The sequence below is a fragment of the Balaenoptera borealis genome (genome assembly GCF_965194805.1).
Source record: "Balaenoptera borealis genome assembly, chromosome: 14".
NCBI classification, from domain to species: domain Eukaryota; kingdom Metazoa; phylum Chordata; class Mammalia; order Artiodactyla; family Balaenopteridae; genus Balaenoptera; species Balaenoptera borealis.
The window spans coordinates 91079712-91100084 of NC_138875.1; the positions used below are offsets into that span (position 1 = coordinate 91079712).

The following is a 20373-nucleotide window of genomic DNA, read 5'->3' on the forward strand; positions in this document are numbered from 1 at the left end:
GTGAAACAGTAGTGATGCCCTGAAGAGGAGAGGCTGCTCCTGCTTGTCTTGCGGGGAGGGTGGAAGGAACACCAAGAAATGGGCAGCTAGGTGTGTCAGTGAAGACTTGAGAATTGTAAACGGTGGGAGGCTATTTCTGACCCAGCCAGCGGGGAGCAGGCAGGCTGCGGTTGTCGTCCTGTTCCCCGTGGGGTTCGCCCGCTTGCGGACATCGAGGCTGTAGCCCGGTGTGACTTGGGAGCAGTCTCCCTGCCTCACCTCGGAAGTAGCCTCCTCCCGCTCCGTCCTCTGCTCTCTCCCGTCCTTTCTCAGCGTCCTTTCCTAGTCTGCGGCCCTCAGCATTCTTGGGGCCATGAGCCCCTTTAAAGCCGTGTCCCAGCTCCCAGAGAGTTGGCGGACCCTGACGGGGACTCTCCCGCCCTGGCCGCTCCCTTCTCTCCTGAGGTTTTCTTCGGAGATCCCCGCCACCCCCGGGTGGGCTCCTCGAGAGGGCTGAGGTGCGAGGCCGGCACCAGGCCTGGGCCTCTCCCCCAGGCGCGCAGAGTCTGACCCGGGCTGGGGGCTCTGTGTGTTCACACTCAAGTAACCCGGGGGTGTTTGCAGGGGCGTCGCACAGATGCTCATGAGAACTGCCGGCTGGTGAGGGGCGGTTCTGTTCTGATGACATGTGATGGTGGCACGTGTGGGAGCCACTGGCGGCCTCCTGGGCGCCGTTCCTCCACTGGGAGAGACGGGCGGACCGCCCCAGCACGTGGCGGCACGGAGCAGGGCCGCCGGCCGCGGAGTAGCCTCCCCGGAAGAAACATGCCCGTCGCGAGCGCCAGCACCAGGTTCAGACCCCGCTGGCCTTGAGCAAGTGTTTGCTAGTTAGCGTCCTCGGGAGCTGGTAGGGACCACCCACCTGCTCCTGCCGGGCCACGTCCTGGCCCCAGGCACAGCAGTGAGCCAGAAGGCCCCGTCCCCCCTCTGTGCTGAAGGAGATGGTCTCCAGTGCCCTCGTCGGGGCTCGATGACAGTAAGACAGTGGCTTGTATCTGGTGCTGGTGGGAACGTCCCTTCAGGGCATCTGTCCAGTGCTGCTAAATGGTACTCAGGATAAGTAGTGGTCAGATGGTTATGTTTGCCTTTAAGTAACTTGATTTTAACTTTGATTTTTCAGGAGAGCATTAAGTTGGATACAAAAGGAGGGCGACCATGCACCATGGCAGCGGCCCTCAGAACGTCCAGCACCAGCTGCAGAGGTCCAGGGCCTTCGCCGGCAGCGAAGGAGAAGAGCAGCAGGCCCGTCCCAATCCCCCGCAGTCCCCCGCCACGCCCTTTGCGCCGGCGGCGAGCCCGTCCGCGCCCCAGTCCCCCGGTTACCAAGTTCAGCAGCTGATGAACCGCAGCCCCGTGGCCGGGCAGAGCGTGAACATCGCCCTTCAGAATGTGGGGCCGGTGGTGGGAGGGAACCCCCAGATCACGCTGGCCCCCCTGCCGCTCCCCAGCCCCACTTCTCCGGGATTCCAGTTCAGTGCGCAGCAGAGGCGGTTTGAGCACGGGTCTCCATCGTACATCCAGGTCACCTCGCCGCTGTCCCAGCAGGTGCAGACTCAGAGCCCCACCCAGCCCAGCCCCGGGCCGGGACCGGGCCTGCAGAGCGTGCGGGCGGGTGCCCCTGGCCCCGGCCTGGGCCTGTGCAGCAGCAGTCCCACCGGGGGCTTCGTGGACGCCAGTGTGCTGGTGAGACAGATCAGCCTGAGCCCGTCCAGTGGCGGCCACTTCGTGTTCCAGGAGGGCTCGGGCCTGGCGCAGATGGCCCCGGGCGCCCAGGTTCAGCTGCAGCACACGGGGGCGCCCATCACGGTCAGAGAACGGAGACTCTCGCAGCCCCACGCGCAGTCGGGGGGCACCATCCACCACCTGGGACCTCAGAGCCCCGCGGCCGCAGGCGGGGCCGGCCTGCAGCCCCTGTCCAGCCCCGGCCACATCACCACGACGAGCTTGCCGCCCCAGATCAGCAGCATCATCCAGGGGCAGCTGATCCAGCAGCAGCAGGTGCTGCCGGGGCCTCCGCTGACCAGGCCTCTGCTCCCCGGGGTCGGGGTCGGGGGGACTTCGGCGTTTGGGATGACGTCCCCACCGCCCCCCACCAGCCCTTCCAGGACCGCAGCGCCCCCGGGCCTCTCCAGCCTTCCTGTCCCATCTGCGGGGAGCGCGGGGATAAGAAAGGCTCCCAGGAAACTGGAAGAGATCCCCCCGGCCTCCCCGGAGCTGGCTCAGATGAGGAAGCAGTGCCTGGACCACCACTGCAGGGAGATGGAGGCCCTGAAGGCGGCCTTCAGGGAGTGCTTGATCGAGCTGTTCTTCCTGCAGCACCTGCAGGGGAACATGATGGACTTCTTAGCTTTCAAGAAGAAGCACTATGCCCCGTTACAGGCTTACCTCAGGCAGAATGATTTGGACCTGGAGGAAGAGGAGGAGGAGGAGGAGGAGGAGGAGGAAGAGAAGTCGGAGGTTATCAACGATGAGGTGAGAAGCAGCGGTTTAATCATTAGCGGGCCGTGCTACTTGGATCTGCGTCTAGGCAACCGTAAATTAAAAGTAATCTCTGAGCCTGGGGTGTTGATAAGATGCAGTTTCATAAGGATTTGATCCAGGAGTAAAATGGAAGGTGGATTTGCTTTTTCCTTCATGGAAGGAAAGAGCTGCTCTAGTTGGGAGGACGGTGCAGAGTGGTGCTGTGAGTATTGCCAGTTCATTTAGAACAGGGATGCTTCCCCGGCTTGGGGAACTAACCTGGCCTGACCCAGCTTTCCCCTGTGCTCTGCTGGGTGTGTGGAGATTGGCCAGCCCCGAAGGGCCTGCAGAAGCCAGGGGTGTGGGCACCTTCCCGCTGGTTGCCCAGGTTTCACATTTTACTTACGTAGGTCCACCCATTGGGATTCTCAACACCATGAATGTCATTTTTAAAGAAGGGATTTGAATCACTAGCTTGTTACAGTGTATCAGTTACGATTTAAATCACTAGATACATTTATAAGGTATCTTCATGATTAAAATATGGTTATTATGGCAAAGCAACTGAGAATTTTTTCAATTTTTAGATGTACTCTTAGATTTGAGGTCATGTATTTAACTCACACTGTTGCACATAGCTACTGAATGGTATTTAAGATAGAATCTTTTTTAGATAGTGAACTTTTTGGGTGCCTGGAATGGGTGCTTAATAAATTCCCCAATTGGGATTCTCAGTACCTTAGCGGTTCCTAAGATCCCTTTATTGGTACTTCCTACAAAGGAAGCTGATGAGACAGGGCGACAGTGAGGTGCACCGTGGTGCACTGTATTTGTGCCTTTGTGTCGTGTACTGTACACTGTGTTGGTGGAGCTTATTATGTTTTTTGATATAGCTAAGATAATGTAAATCTCTGTCAGTTCTTCTGCAAAGAAATCAGCCTTTGATGAACAAAAGCTGGCCTCTTTGCGCATCTCCTCATTGATATTTATTATGTGTGGCTTTGCCATTTGGTGTTTTCTTTAACACCCTTTCCAGGATGAACCATTTTTATTTTCTAAAAGGTTTATATGATTTTTTTTTTTTGAGGATTTCACCTCTGTTGCCATGAAATAGTGAAATTCAGTTCTCTTTATGTTTGTACACCAATGTTGTCTATAGGCTCAATCCCCCTTATCTGTCATTGCCATTGTGACCTGCATGTAGTAGGCCAGGGCGTAAACTGCCTATGAGGTTGTCAGGGCTTTGCTACTTGAAGACTGTCCGCCATTCCCATTTTTAAAGTTTGAAGTTGCAGAATCTAAGGACGTTGCACTTGTGACTTAAATTGGAGTTTCTGCAAGATTTGCAGTTGAGTTAGGGTATTATAAATCTTTCATAAATCAGTTGTGTCCTTTTACAGGATTTGATGCAAAAACATTCCATTTTTAAACACCAGACATCAGTGAGCTATCAGCAATAAAATTCTAACAAAATTTTGAGCAGTCTTAAAAATTATGTTGCCTTTTTTTCTCAAAATATTTCCTCTCAGGTAAAGGTTGTGACAGGAAAGGATGGGCAGACTGGTACTCCTGTTGCTATAGCAACCCAGCTTCCTCCAAATGTTTCTGCTGCTTTTTCATCCCAGCAGCAACCATTTCAGGTACTTTTCGATGGTTCTAAAATGTAGTCTCATCCGAAACTTTTCCTTCATCCAGATATTTTAACCTTCAATTTACTATTTGCTCTTCAGCATTTTTTTCCAGAGCCCATTCCTTACTTTAAAAAAGTAAAAAAGTCTTCCTGCATATAAAATTATACAAGTAAATTGCATGAGTAGATGACAGCACAGACCGTAATGCGTTATGTTTTGTGTGTGTCGACCTGTAACGCAGCCGTAGCTTCAGCGTGCATGTCGTCTGATACCTACAGTCCTGTTGAATGCGTGCTCAGGAGTCCTCGTGTGCTGTGTTTTAAATGTTGGTTCTTTCTTGTGTCTTAGAACAGTGCAAACAGAAGAAAAAAAAAGATTACACAGATAACTGGATATCTTCTGTAGCTAGAAGAAACGCTGAAATGAAACACACTTCTAAAATACCAGGACCTTAGGCTTCTAAATGGATGTTAATTGAATGCAAGCTGATTATTTTTAATTTTTTGAAAATTAAATCACTCAATGTTACATTAATAAATGCCAGGAACCTAAAAGTACAGGTCAGATTCTAGTCATTTTGGAGTAGATTGTGCTAGGTTCTGAAAGCAGTTGAATCTTGTGGTGATATGTTTTTAAATTTTTTTTAATTTTTAATTTTGGTATAATTTCAAACATATATAAAAGTTGCAATAACAGTACAAAGAACACCCCTTATATCCTCTACCCAAATTCACCGGTTGTTAACTTTTTGCCCCATTTGCATTATTTTCATTCTCTCTCTCTTTTATATGTACACACATACACATTTCCCCCAAACTATTTGAGAGTAAATTGCAGACATCATCTCACACTTGCATCCCTAAGTCCTTCAGCATATGGTATCAGGTACGAGTGTTACCTCACCTAACCACGGTATAACAATCAATTCTGGAAATTTTACAGTAACTTTTACTATGATTAAGCCACAGCTCATGTGCAAATTTTGTCTCTTGTTCCGGTGACATCCTTTGTATAGTTGTTTTTCTCCCAGTCTGGGATCACCCATTGTGTTTAGTTGCCATGCCTCTCTGGTCTTCTTTAATGTGGACAAACTCCTCACTCTTTCATGCCTTCACATTTCTGAGAAGTGTAGGTCAGTTATTTTGTAGAATGTCGTTTGACATGGGCCACTAATTCTGTCATCTATTGACGAATCTTGCTGGAGTCAGCTGTCACGTTACAGATTGCAAAGTGGATTTTCTAACTCCATTATTCCTTCTGCATTCGTTAGCTGGCATTCTACTGTAATGATGAGCCTTCTTTTTTCTTCCATTACGTATATTCACATACGGATTCTTATTTTAATCAGTGCGTTTTCATATGTCATTAACGATATTTGTTTATTTAAATTTGTTTATTTAATTCAGTTAAGTTTATTCTTTTTGGTCTATAGTTCTGTGAGTTTTGTCAAATGCCCAGAGTTGTGTAACCACCACCACCCAAGAAACAGAGGAGTTCTGTCATCCCCCCAGATGTTCCTCATGCCACATCTTTGTCATCAGATTTTCTCCCTGGCTTAACCTTTGTTCTCTGTCTATGATTTTGCCTTTTCCAGAATAAAATATAAATGGAATTATACAATATAGTATATGCATGCTGCCTTTTCAGTCTGGCTTCTTTCAGTTAGCATAATGCATTTGAGATTCATCCACGTTGTTGAATTTGCCAATTGTTTCCGTTTTTGCTGAGCAGTATTCCATTGTATGAATGTTCCCCAGTTTGTTTAGCCATTCACCCTTTGAAGGATGTTGGGTTGTTTCCAGTTGTTGGCATACCTAGGAGACAGGTTTCTGGGTTGTTACTAAGCGTACATTCAGTTTTATATGCAACTGCCAAACTTTCCGCAGTGGCTGTTCCGTTTCACATTCCCGCCAGCAGTGACTGAGGGTTCCTTCTGTCTGCATCCTCCCCACTACTTGTTCTTGTCGGTTTTCTTCTGTAGTTATTCTAATATGTATGCAGTGGTTTTAACTTGCATATCTCTAAAGACTAATGATGTTGAACAACTTTTCATATGTTCATTTCCCATTTGTATATCTTCTTTGGTGAAGTATCTGTTCATTTCCTTCATTTTTTTTCCATTGAGTCTTTTGCTTTATTGTTGCATTTGAGAATTCTTTATATAATTTGGATATAAGCTTTTTGTCAGATATAAATTTGCAAATATTTTTCTGTCATTCTGTGCTCTATCTTTTTCTTTTTTTATATTGTTTTTTACAGAGCAGAAGTTCTGAATTTTGATGTGGCCTCTTTTATCGTTGTTTTTTCTTTTATGGACTGTGCTTTTGATATATAAGAACTCTTTGCTCAACCCAAGGTCACAAAAATTTCCTCTAATTTTTTTTTTTTTAGAAGTTGTATAGTTTTATGTTTTACATTTAGGTCTGTGATCCATTTTGAGTAAAGTATTGTATAACATGCAAGCATCAGTAGAAGTTTATTTCTTCGTATATTGACAGCCAGTTAGTTGAGCACTGTTTCTTAAAAAGACTGTTTTGTATCTGCTGAATTGACTTCGCATCATTGTCAGAAATCAGTTGATCCTGTCTGTATGGGTCTGTTTCTAGGCTCTCTTCTCTTCCTTTGATCTCTGTGTCTATCTTTTTGCTTAATGCCACACTGTCTTTACTACTGTATCTTTGTAGTAAGTCCTGAAATCAGTTAGTGTGAGTTCTTCAACTTTGTTCTTTTCCAAAACTGTTTTGGTCATTCTGGTTCCTTTCACTTTTCATATACATTTTAGAATCAGCTTGTCGATATCCATAGAACATCCTGCTAGGATTTTGATTGGGATTACATTGACTCTATTGACCTGTTTGGGGTGAAGTAATATCTTGACAACGTTGAGTCTTCCAGGCCAGGAATATGGTATATTCTCCATTTATTTTTGTCTTCTTTGATTTCTTTCATCAGTATTTTGTAGTTTTCAGCATGCAAATTCTATGTATATTTTGTTAGACTTATACCCAGCTATTCCAATTTTTCTGTGGTGCTATAGATGGTACTTAAATTTAAAAATTTTTTTCTAGTTGTTCATTGCAAGTATATAGGAATACAGTTGATTATGCAACCTTGCTAAACTCATTTATTAGTTTTAGGAGCTTTTTTGTAGATTCCATGGGATTTTCTACCTAGAGAATCATGTCTGCAAAGAAAGCAAGATTTATATTTTCTTTTCCTATCTGTATGCCTTTTATTTCTTTTTCTTGCCGTATTTGCACTGGCAATGGCATGGACTGGCATGGACTTCCACTGTGATGCTGAATAGGAGTGATAAGAACAGACATTCTTACCTTCTGGGTCTTAGGGGGAAAGCATTTAGTCTTTCACCATTGAGTATGATGTTAGCTGTAGATTTTGTAGCTGTCCTTTATCAGGTTAAGGAAATTCCTTTATTCCTAGTATTTATCATGAATGGATGTTGAATTTTGTCAAATACTATTTGCTGCATCTATTCACATAATCATCTGATTTTTCTTTTTCGGTCTGTAAAAGGGGTGAATTATATCATATTAAGGTATAATTTGTAGGCAGGGAATGCACAGATCTTAAATGTTAGAATTTGTTGAGTTTGACAAGTGCCCATGTAACCCATCCACGTGTCAGGGTGTCCACTTCCATCAAGTCTCCTCATGCCCTGCCAGTCGTCCGCTACCCAGCCCCCCTGCCCCGGTTTGTTACTATTTATTCTACTATTACTGTTTATTTTGATGTTCCAATTATCTGTAATTTGACCAATGGGGACCCTTTCAAGCGGGCTCTAGTATACTTGTGACACATCCCTGTCACTCTCTAAGTACTTCCTTACATTCTGGCACAAAATGTTTAAAGTTTATCTTGCACATGCCTTGATTCAGTCCAGGAATCAGTCATTTCTCCAAGGAACCGGGTTCTTTTTGGTGGGGAATAATAATTTGAACCCAATATTTGGGTGTTCTTGTAATGAATTTGATACAACTGAAGATAAAATTTCTTGAATTGGAAATTGTCAGAAAATTTGTTAGTGGGACAGATTTCCTGTTAGTGCTTAGAGGAATGTAATACATCAGTGCGTTTATAGACCACATTGATAAATATTTGCATGAGAACCGTGGGACAGTGGAGGGCAGGGAGTGCCTGTAAACTTAGGTGCATGGTCTCCACAGTGACACACATTAAACCCTCGGATTTACTGTCATACTCACCAGATTGCCAGAAATTAAATTGGATAGAATCTGTTGATTTAGGTCTATGAGATTCTTACCCACTGTTGATCGGGAGTGTAGCATGGAAACATTTCACATGATCTGGAAAAGGTGAGTGTGGGTAGGTAGGCCCTTTTGATCCAAACAGCATGCTCTAAAGGTATTCTTGTGTTTGTGTGCCAGAAAACACATCTCATAATGTTCCCAGCAGCATCGTTTCTTCTAATAACCCCAAACTGGAAAGAAGCATAATGTCCGTCAGCAGTAGAACAGATCAGTGGGTCGTGCACATTCATACAGAGGAATGCTAATAGTAATCAGTAGTGAAAATGAGTGAGTCGTTGTGGGCGGGTCTCAGCAGCGCCCTGTGGAACAGAAGGGGTTATGGGAGAGCCCAGCTGCAGCATTCCTTCAGGTAAAGTTCACTAGGAAGCAAAACCAAACACAGCGTAGCGTGGAGCTAAGCCTGTAGGTGATGGCACCAGGGGAGAATGTTCACACACGGTTCAGGTGGGGAGGGGGATGCCTTCAGAGTGAGTGGGGTCTCCAGGGCGTGCGTAACAGTTTATTCTTAAGCCTCGGGATGAGTACACGGGTGATTGCTTTATCATTACTTTTTAAACTTATAAGTTTTTCTAATTCTCAGCATTTTATTATGAAAAATTTCAAACAGGAAAGCTGAACAGTGTTCAGTGGACACTCACATCCTACTGTTTAAATTCTGTGATTATGCACAAATAAGTGAAATTCACATAACCATTTTTATATTAACCACCTAATATTCAGTGGCACTTAGTACATTCACAGTGTTAAGCAACCACTATTATGGATATCAGTTTCTAAAATATCTTTATTGTCTTAAAAGAAAACCCCATTCCCAAAAAGCAGTCACTCCCCAGTACCTGCTCCTCCAGCCACTGGCAGCCACCAGTCGGCATTCTGTCTCCATAGATTTACCTGGTGTGGAATCGTGCAATGTTTTGTGTCTGGTTTCTTTCACTTAACATGATGCTTTCAAGGTTCATCCACATTGTAGCATGCCTCAGTACTTCATAACTTTTTATAGTAGAGGGTATTTCCACTGTATGGGTATGCTACATTTTATTTATCCCCTCTTGATAAATATTTGGACTGTCTGCAGCTTTTGGCTATTGCGAATAATGCCACTATAAATACTTAGTAGCTACCCCGTTTTACATCCCATCAGCAATATACAAAGGTTCCAATATTTCTGTATCCTTGCCAACTCTTACTTTCCTTTTAAAAAAAATTCTAGCCATCCTAGTGAGTGTGAAGTGGTGTCTCATTGTGTTTTCTTTTGCATTTCTCTTATGATGAATGACGTTGGGCATCTTAATGTGCTTGTTGGTCATTTGTATATCTTTGGAGAAAAGCCTATTCAAATTTTGAAAAAATTTTTAAAAAAAAATTCTATGATTAATTTTACTATGCTTTTAAAAATCACATTATTTAATATTATAAATATTTAAGAGACCTAAAAGAGGAAAACCAAGGAATCTCCATTTTGAATTATAGATCTTTGTCGCAAATACTAGTGGATGTCTAAGGAGACAAGAAGATGGAGAATCTGTCAGGAAAGAATTGAAATGAAAAAACATACCCTTTGTTTTCTTTGGAAAAAAAAAAATCTCAGTATGAGTTTTATTATTTACAACCAGTTGTAGAATTTTTATATTGACCAATGAAACTCTAGAAATAAATTCAGAATTCCTTGTATTACATATACAGTATATTAATTTCTGTCTGCTTCCAAAAGACTTTGAGGTAGTATTTTTTTCTTTTTTCTTTCTTTTTTTTTTTTTTTTTTTTGGCTGCGCTTGTGGGATCTTAGTTCCCCGACCAGGGATTGAACCCGGGCCTATGGCACTGGAGGCGCTGAGTCCTAACCACTGGACTGCCAGGGAATTCCCTAAAATAGTTTTTATTACAGTTATTTAGATCTTAAAAAATCCTAAGTGGAGATTATTTTTCAGTGATTATAGTGTTAAAGGGAATGAATAATTATAGTTCTGTAACCCTACCCCAACTATTGATTTTTTTTTTTTTTGCCATTTAAAAAAAATTTATTGAAATATAGTTGATTTACAATGCTGTGTTAGTTTCAGGTGTACAGTAAAGTGATTCAGTTATACACACATGTATATAAATATATGTATATTCTTTTTTTTACATTTTCTTCCATTATAGGTTATTATAAGATATTGAGTATAGTTTCCAGTAGGTCCTTGTTGGTTATCTATTCTTATATAGTAGTGTGTATATTTTAAGCTTAAGCTCCTGATTTATCCCCCAACTACTGATTTTTTTATTCTTTTTAAATTTTATTTATTTATTTATTTTTAGCTGCATTGGGTCTTCGTTGCCGCGCACGGGGGCTGCTCTTCGTTGTGGAGCGCGGGCTTCTCATTGTGGTGGCTTCTCTTGTTGCGGAGCACAGGCTCTAGGCACACAGGCTTCAGTAGTTGTGGCTCGTGGGCTCTATAGAGTACAGGCTCAGTAGTTGCGGCTCACGGGCTTAGTTGCTTCTCAGCATGTGGGATCTTCCTGGAACAGGGTTTGAACCCGTGTCCCCTGCATTGGCAGGCGGATTCTTAACCACTGTGCCACCAGGGAAGCTCCTTAGTTTTTTATCTTAATGAAGTTCAATTTATCAGTTTTTTCACATGGATATCCAGTCTTCTAGCATCATTTGGTTGAAAAGACTTTTCATTCCATTTGGGTTGCTTTGGAGTCTTTAGGAACTGGTGAGGTTGTGTAAGTTTGAGTCTCCCTCTGGGCTCTCTGCTCAGTTGTTTTTATCTGTCGTCCATCCTTAAGCAGCACTATGCCATCTGCTGAGTCTTGAAGTCCAGGCTTCCTCTTGTTCTTCTCTCAAGAATCTGTTTTCAATTCACTGACCTCTGCGTCCCCACTCTACTCTTCAGCCTATCCAATGAATTTTTAAAATTTCAGACACTTTTTCTGTTCTAGGGTCTCTGTTTGATTCTCTTTTTTTTTTTAATTTTTATTTTTTTACTGAAGTATAGTTGATTTACAGTGTTTCTGGTGTACAGCAAAGCGATATATATATTCTTTTTCAGATTGGTTCTGTTTCTTAATCGTTTATTTTTTTCTGTCAAGATTTCCTCTCGTCTTTCATTACAACATACTTCTTTGTCCTTGGGCATACTTATTAAACCTACCGTAAAATCCCTGCTGCTAATTCCAGAATGTGAGTTGTCTGGGGGTTGGTGTCCATTGATTGTTTTGAGTATGGCTGTGTTTTCTTGTCTCTGTGTTTTGGAGTAATTTTTTTTTTTTTAATATATATTTTTAACATCTTTATTGGAGTATAATTGCTTTACAATGTTGTGTTAGTTTCTGCTGTATAACAAAGTGAATCAGCTATACGTATACATATATCCCCATATCCCCTCCCTCTTGCATCTCCCTCCCACCCTCCCTATCCCACCCCTCTAGGTGGTCACAAAGCACTGAGCTGATCTCCCTGTGCTATGCGGCTGCTTCCCACTAGTTATCTCTTTTACATTTGGTTGTGTATATATGTCCATGCCACTCTCTCACTTCGTCCCAGCTTACCCTTCCCCCTCCCCGTGTCCTCAAGTCCATTTTCTATGTCTGCGTCTTTATTCCTGTCCTGCCCCTAGGTTCTTCAGAACCGTTTTTTTTTAGATTCCATATATATGTGTTAGCATACGGTATTTGTTTTTCTCTTTCTGACTTACTTCACTCTGTATGACAGACTCTGGGTCACCTCATTACAAATGGTTCAATTTCGTTTCTTTTTATGGCTGAGTAATATTCCATTGTATATATGTGCCACATCTTCTTTATCCATTCATCTGTCGATGGACACTTAGGTTGCTTCCATGTCCCGGCTGTTGTAAATAGAGCTGCAGTGAACATTGTGTACATGACTCTTTTTGAATTATGGTTTTCTCAGGGTATATGCCCAGTAGTGGGCTGGCTGGGTCGTATGGTAGTTCTGTTTTTAGTTTTTTAAGGAACCTCCATACTGTTCTCCATAGTGGCTGTATCAATTTACATTCCCACCAACAGTGCAAGAGGGTTCCATTTTCTCCACACCCTCTCCAGCATTTATTGTTTGTAGAGTTTTTGATGATGGCCATTCTGACCGGTATGAGGTGATACCTCGTAGTTTTTTGTTTTTTTGTTTTATAAATTTATTTATTTATTTGTTTGTTTTTATTTTTGGCTGCGTTGGGTCTTCGTTTCTTTGTGCGGGCTTTCTCTAGTTGCTGCGAGCAGGGGCTACTCTTCGTTGTGGTGTGCGGGCTTCTCATCGTGGTGGTTTCTCTAGTAGTGGAGCACGGGCTCTAGGCGTGCAGGCTTCAGTAGTTGTGGTGCACGGGCTTAGTTGCTCCGCAGCATGTGCGATCTTCCCGGGCCAGGGCTCGAACCCATGTCCCCTGCATTGGCAGGCAGATTCTTAACTACTGCGCCACCAGGGAAGCCCCCTCATTGTAGTTTTGATTTGCATTTCTCTAATGATTCGTGATGTTGAGCATCTTTTCACGTGATTGTTGACAATCTGTATATCTTCTTCGGAGAAATGTCTGTTTAGGTCTTCTGCCCGTTTTTGGGTTGGGTTGTTTGTTTTTTTGATATTGAGCTGCATGAGCTGCTTGTATATTTTGGAGATTAATCCTTTGTCAGTTGCTTTGTTTGCAAATATTTTCTCCCATTCTGAGGGTTGTCTTTTCGTCTTTTTTATGGTTTCCTTTGCTGTGCAAAAGCTTTTAAGTTTCATTAGGTCCCATTTGTTTATTTTTCTTTTTATTTCCATTTCTCTAGGAGGTGGGTCAAAAAGCATCTTGCTGTGATTTATGTCATAGAGTGTTCTGCCTATGTTTTCCTCTAAGAGTTTTATAGTGTCTGACCTTACATTTGGGTCTTTAATCCATTTTGAGGTTTTTCTGCATGTATGGTGTCAGGGAGTGTTCTAACTTCATTCTTTTACATGTAGCTGTCCAGTTTTCCCAGCACCACTTCTGTCTTTTCTCTGCTGTATATTCTTGCCTCCTTTATCAAAGATGAGGTGACCATATGTGCGTGGGTTTGTCTCTGGGCTTTCTATCCTGTTCTATTGATCTATATTTCTGGTTTTGTGCCAGTACCATACTGTCTTGATTACTGTAGCTTTGTAGTATAGTCTGAAGTCAGGGAACCTGATTCCTCCAGCTCTATTTTTCTTTCTCAAGATTGCTTTGGCTCTTCGGGGTCTTTTGTGTTTCCATACAGATTGTGAAATTTTTTGTTCTAGTTCTGTGAAAAATGCCATTGGTAGTTTGATAGGGATTGCATTGAATCTGTAGATTGCTTTGGGTAGTATAGTCATTTTCACAATATTGATTCTTCCAATCCAAGAACATGGTATATCTCTCCATCTGTTGGTATCATCTTTAATTTCTTTCATCAGTGTCTTATAGTTTTCTGCATACAGGTCTTTTGTCTCTTTAGGTAGGTTTATTCCTAGGTATTTTATTTTTTTTGTTGCAGTGGTAAATGGGAGTATTTCCTTAATTTCTCTTTCAGATTTTTCATCATTAGTATATAAGAATGCAAGAGATTTCTGTGCATTAATTTTGTATCCTGCTACTTTACCAAATTCACTGATTAGGTCTATCTAGTGGTTTTCTGGTAGCATCTTTAGGATTCTCTATGTATAGTGTCATGTCATCTGCAAACAGTGACAGTTTTACTTCTTTTCTGATTTGGATTCCTTTTATTTCTTTTTCTTCTCTGATTGCTGTGGCTAAAACTTCCAAAACCGTGTTGAATAATAGTGGTGAGAGTGGACAGCCTTGTCTTGTTCCTGTGCTTAGTGGAAATGGTTTCAGTTTTTCACCATTGAGAACGATGTTGGCTGTGGATTTATCATATATAGCCTTTATTATGTTGAGGTAAGTTCCTTCTGTGCCTACTTTCTGGAGGGTTTTTTATCAGAATTGGGTATTGAATTTTGTCAAAAGCTTTTTCTGCATCTATTGAGATGATCATATGGTTTTCATCCTTCATTTTGTTAATATGGTGTATCACGTTGATTGATTTCGAATTGGGTTTTGGGTGTCGTGAATGATAGGTTGCAGAGACCCTGAGTTCTGTTATATCCTTCTGAGGAGTTCTGCTGGTTTGCTTTCACATCTAGTTAATGTGATTGGACTGAAACTGTAGACTCTGCCTCCTGAGATCTCAGTGTGGTTACGCTGGCCTGTGCTTGGCATCTTGGCATGTGGGTGGTCAGGAGGCAGCCAGAAAAAAGGGGAGCTTGGGACCCATCTCTGCTGCCTCCTGTGGCAATTCTCCTTTACCTGTCTCCTCTCTGGTCTCCTGCTCTCCGTCCGAATGGTCTTCAAGCCAGTGAGGCCCTCCCTCTCTGGGTCTGAGACTGGGACCTGCCCTTGTGCCAAATGCCGTAAACCCAGAAACGTCTCCTAGTTTCAGTCCCTCCTTGCAAGTATCGAGGCCCATGCTGTATCTGCCCACCTTTTCACATTTTTTATATTTCTTTTAGAGTTTATATTTGTCTGGAATGTGTTTAGTCCAACAGGAAGTACTTGGCCATTACTGGACACAGAACCCTGTATCAATTTCTTTTATTAAAAAAAAACAACACCTTTTTTTGATTACAGAAGTAATACATGTTCATTGCAAAACTTTTAGAAGATTTAGAAAAGTGCACACACACACAAATTATAAATTGATTGTAATCTTGTCCCCAGAGACAACCACTGTTCACATATTGTCTGTTTTTTAAATCATTCTTTTCTCTTCTCCCTCCTTCCCTCTCTTACTTCCTCCCCCCATCTTTGTTAAATGTAAACAGGGGGTGCTTACTTTCCCTTTTCATTACTCTGAGGCCTTTCCCCATGTGAGGCAAAACGTGCAGCATGGATGGTCCTGGCAGTGTAGTGTCCATTGGTAGGGATGCTGGGGTCAGTAGCCACTCTCATGGGCAGTTTCTTCATTCAGACATCTGTAACTTTTGCATTTAAAATGCCTCGCTAAGTAGAGTGGATATAATTGAATTATTTAAAAAATTAGCAACTGTTAAACATCATTCTTAGTCTTCAGTAGCCCTTCAGGGGTAGTGCAGAGGTGTCAAAGGTGTAGGGCGCCCAGAGTCAGCTAGTTTCTGTCTTTGCCAGTAGCTTTTCACTTCAACATTTTAAATAACCTGTATGTATTTCACACATCTATATATCAAGTAGGGTACTAACTGCAGTACCATTTTGAAGTCAATTACATAGTTATTAATTGCAGTTTTAGTGCCATTTTCCAGTAGGAAGACAGTTTCAGTCTTTCTTCTTATCATTCAGCTTTTGTGATTTTGGCGGGCTGAGTGATGGCAGGCAGTGTGACTGATCAGAGGCTAAGTTGTAGTGCTCGATGAGACTCATGTTTCCTGCATTAGCTTCTGCTGTCGTTGTGTGTGCAAAGCCAGCTCATTTCTGAAGGACTCTAGATTTGCATTGATCTGAAATTCCATTTAAAACCAGAATGCAAATCCTTTTTTATCCTCCAGAGGTAAGTTAGAACTTTAAAATATTTATTATAATACATTGGGTAGATGACATTTCTCTTCTTAAAAAGAAGGGAAGTCAGTGTTTGGGATAATTATCATAGTTTTAGTTTATATTCATTCTTGTAATGCATTTAAATTATGAAAATCTCAGTTTTTCCTTTTTTATTTTTTTCCAGCAGCAAGCCCTTGCAGGGACCCTGGTGGCAGGGGCTGGCAGTGTGATCGAAACGGACCCCTTTAAGAGGCAGCAGGCGGGACCTCCGGCAGGTATGTCACGGAGCACAGGCTGAAAGGCCCTCCGGAGCCAGTTAGCGACTTAGTTTGGGAATTCTAGTGTAGTGGCCACCTGTTTCTAAAGCATGGCCCCTAAGGAACTTAGTTTTGGTTAGTTTCTACTTTGAAAGTTAATTTTTCTTTTGGTGGTAATCAGCTAAACAAAATATTTATGTCAGCTAAACAAAATATTTATGTGCATGTTTATGTATACTGAAGTTAGAAATTTGTCAGTTGAACAGGTATATTCCAGTTTGATTTTCTGTGTGCATTTGTAGGCTGTTTAGTCCTCATGACATGACTAAGTGTAAAGCCATCTGCCTTTTCAAATTGTCATTCATTTTTCAAACTGAATTTTTTCTCCAACTTAGGAACTTAATACACATTTTGTGTAAAAGATTCAAACAGTTTAGAAGGGTGTAGTTTAAGTCTGTCCCTGGTTTGGTATTCCTTCCCCATTCCCTAGCCACAGAGCTGGCTACGTTTGTTCAGTTTCACAGACAGGCATTGCTACAGGTGTGCCATTCTGGGAAAGTTCAAACGTGATCCTATATATATATGCACTGTTATGTCTTTAATATTAACTGACTAAGCCATCTTTCCCGGTCCTGGACCGCGTTCTTTCTGATACACCCACTGCATGGGTGCCCCCTTCTTGATTCATCAGACCGGTGGTAGCGTTCATTTGTTAGTATCTCCTTTTTTCTGTTGTAATCGAAACCTGATTGAACATTTCGTTTCACATTTTTTTCTATACATGTCTGTCCATGTATCTAAAAGCAGCGCTCCAAGAGTGAAATTGCTAGATCAAAATGTGTGCATAGTTAAGTATTAGTGAGGCTAAGTTGCCCTCCCAAAGGGTAGGGTCAGTTTTTGCTCCCATCAGCAATTTCTGGTTCTCTCAAATTTTGGCCATTTTATTAGGTATCTTTTAATCTTTGTCGATCCAATGGGTAAAAAATAAAATCTTTGTCTTGGTAATGGATTTCTTTCATTTTGATACAGTTTCAGTTGTCGCTTCATGTTTGTAACCGTTTGTGAATGTGTCCCCCTGCCCGCTGTTTGTATTCTTCGCCCGTTTTGTCTGTCTGGTTGTTGATCCTTTTCATATTAATTTGTAAGAGCTTTATGAATGTTGCCCGTTATGTATGTTGCAGATAATTGTCTCTTAGGTTGACGCTTGTCCTTTGCCTTTTTTATGATGCTTTTCCTTATATTTACAAATTTTTAACGGAAAGAAATTATATTTATCAACCTTATCTTTTATGGCTTCTGCATTTTGGTTCATGCATAGAAAGGCCTCTCTGTTCAAAGATGATAAAAACACTTACACATGTTTTTTCTACTACTTTTGTGGTTTTATTTTTACATCAAACTGCACCTTTTCTGAAAATTATTCTAGAGCAGTCTAAGAGACCTCGACTCGAAGTGGGTCACCAAGGGGTAGTTTTCCAGCACCCAGGGGTGAATACAGGAGTTCCTCTCCAGCAGTTAATGCCGACAGTTCAAGGTAAGACCCAGCGCCAGAACTAGCTCTCTTAGCTCAGAAAGAGGGAGTGCAGAGAGGGCTTAAGGAAGCAGCAGCAGACTAAAACGTGTGCAGTCCAGGTAGCATATCTGAGGTGGTTTCTGCCATTGGGACGTTCCTCTGAGTCCCACTTTGCACAGTATGAAGAAACCACCGAGACCAGCTCTTGGCACTTCCGCAGAGCCGCACGTCCCACTGTCCTCAGCTTCTCTCCGGTTTTCCCTCCTGTGTTTTTTCTGACTTGCTGCTGTGGCAGGGGCCCTGCGGTTATTCCGTGCCTGCTCTGCTTGGTGCTAACGCGCAAAGGCCGAGCGCCTTTCTTTCCTTTGTTGTGTGCTCATTTATCACGTTAGACCTAATACACAGAGATCTCCCAGCAGGTAAACCTCCCGTTTGAGTGTGTGTTGCGAGTGCAGGGTCTGAGGCGGCGCTGGCAGGTGGAGTCCAAGCCCCGGAGTCAGGGCCGGCGGGTCTGCCCTCTGTTGCAGGGGGAATGCCGCCCGCGCCGCAGGCCACTCAGCTCGCCGGCCAGAAGCAGAGCCAGCAGCGGTACGACCCCTCCACGGGGCCCCCGGTGCAGAACGCCGCCAGCCTGCACACGCCGCCGCCGCAGCTGCCCGCCAGGCTGCCCCCCGCCGGCCTCCCCGCCGCGCCCCTGCCGCCGGCGCTGCAGTTCCCCCCACAGCCGCAGACGGCAGAGCCGCAGACCCCGCTCCCGGTGCCGGTGAAGACACAGCCGCCAAACGCCCCCGCCCCGGCGCCCCCGCCCGGCCAGCTCCCCGCGGCCCTCCACGTCCCGGTGCCCGCGAAGGCGCAGATGCAGGCCCCTCCGCTCCCGTCCCAGCCGCAGGTACTCCGGGCCCCCGGCCGTTCCCCGAGTTAGAGGCGGAGGAAGAGATAGGCTGTGTGCTGGACAGGACGGTGCCCAGCTGGGTAGCTCCCTCTCTCCCAGCGCTTCGCTCTCCACCGTGCAACAGTCAGTTCAGTAGCTGCAGCATAAATTTACTGTGCAGTCGCAGTTACTGTTATTAAAGTGTCAGAAAACGACACGATTCTGCGTGCTGCCCTCGGCACAGGGAGCCACGCAGGGGGCGCGGTGGCCCTTGTCCCACCCGATGTGCCGAGTAACACGCGGTCGTAGGCGCGGAGGCCTGGGGGCGGTGGGGCTCCCCGCAGCTCCGGACCGTCCGCCAGTCTCTGTTCCCGGTGCCTCCCCCGGACGCTCCACTCCACGCGCGTGGGTGAGGCTGCTTTCCAGGCTTGATACACGTTTCCAGGGCTCATAACGCCGCTCCTCCTCCACGAATTAACTTCACCCAGACGTCGTTTTGAAACGTGTGCAGTAGACCATGTGGGGCCCCTGAGGAGCGTTTGTGGAGCATGGGTCTGGGGCGCCACAGGGGCCAGAGGCAGTGTCTTCAGAGGCTCGTCTCAGCAGCGTGTGGTCAGCCGCTTAGGAAAACCTCCCCTTCCCCTCCCCTCTCCCTCGTTAGCAAGGGGAGTTCCTAGCTGGGCTTGGAGTTCGGGTTCTTCTGGTGATTGTAGACGTTTGCTCTCACGTAAGGGTGCTGCCGTTCCCTCACCGCCTGCCGGGTGCAAGGCGTGGTGATGGGCACTGCCGGGCCGTTACCTGCTCTCCTCTACCTGGCACCCCTCTGTGGTAGAATCTTCATCACGCCCGTTAGCTACGAAGAGACCGAGGCCAGAGAGGCCAGGTAACTTGGCGAGGTTGGTCAGCCAGTGCTGGAGGGGCTGTGACTGGCCCCCTGGGCTGATTGTGGAGCCGTTTGTGCACCTTGGGAAGGAGCACCCGCTTCCCCCGCCAGGGCTCTGAGCTGCTTGGGCCTTCGCAGGCTTGCGGTTTCCGTGGAAGTGAGGCTCTCTGTTTCCAGCACTGTCATCGAGCCTGGTACCGACCTCACGCAGCACAGACGTTTTTCTTGGGTTTATTTCCCGCCCTTGTTGTCGATGGTGTGAGCTGTGGAATGTGATTTTAGAGAAGCTCCTTACAGAAGCCGTGGAGTTCTGTTCCTTCCAGATTGGGCGGGGCCGGCAGACTTCTTCTGTAAAGGGCCACAGAGAGGGAGCGTAAGGGTATTTCAGGCTTGCAGGCCGTGCGGTTCCTGTTGAGTCGCTCAGCTCCGCCGCTGAAGGTGAGAGCAGCGCCAGGGCCCACAGACGAGCGGCCGTGGCCTGTGGAACTCTCCCAGAGTGTGTGGCCGGCCACAGTTTACCACCGCTGAGGTGGAGGAGATCTCCTTAGAGGTGGGCGGAGAGGCTGCGCGCCGTGAGGGGCCCGGCCTTGGCCGCGCTGTCTCGTCCGCACCGCGTGCGCGTCGCTCTGTCCTCAGGCCTCCTGGCGCGGCAGGGCCTTGCCTTCCCTGCTCCCTGCCCCCCACTTCCTCCCGGCCGGAATTCCCGGGTGAATCTAAGCTCACCTTCGGCCCGGGGAGGGCTGGGCGGAGGGGCTCCTCAGTTCTACAGGCTCGGCCCTCGGGACGGCACAGAGGAGGGTTTCTAACCTTACAGCTTGCCCACCGCCAGAGGGCCGCGTGGAGTTTGTCTTTGCCCTTCAGAGAACAGGTACATGGGGAGCATTTGGTACTTCTCAGTTAAGAAGTTTCTACAATCAAAAATCCTAAAAAATTACTT

At 44.9% G+C, this 20373-nt stretch overlaps 1 protein-coding gene and 1 long non-coding RNA gene across 20 annotated transcripts in view; one reads left to right on the top strand and one right to left on the bottom strand.

The window, feature by feature from the left end:
* Nucleotides 1-20373, bottom strand: part of LOC309610422 — a 487797-nt gene that overhangs the window by 149253 nt on the left and 318171 nt on the right. The window lies entirely within an intron of this gene.
* EP400 (E1A binding protein p400) overlaps nucleotides 1-20373 on the top strand; it is a 113305-nt gene that overhangs the window by 18084 nt on the left and 74848 nt on the right. For 9 of the 19 annotated variants that reach the window (XM_082353154.1, XM_082353150.1, XM_082353159.1 and 6 more), the window contains 5 exons: nucleotides 1160-2511; nucleotides 4029-4139; nucleotides 16097-16187; nucleotides 17596-17703; nucleotides 18210-18571. In XM_082353154.1, coding sequence (XP_082209280.1) covers nucleotides 1195-2511; nucleotides 4029-4139; nucleotides 16097-16187; nucleotides 17596-17703; nucleotides 18210-18571 — 1989 coding nt within the window. In that variant the 5' untranslated portion in view covers nucleotides 1160-1194. The remainder of the gene's footprint in view (nucleotides 1-1159; nucleotides 2512-4028; nucleotides 4140-16096; nucleotides 16188-17595; nucleotides 17704-18209; nucleotides 18572-20373) is intronic. The other 10 variants (XM_082353163.1, XM_082353155.1, XM_082353156.1 and 7 more) reach the window with 7 other exon arrangements.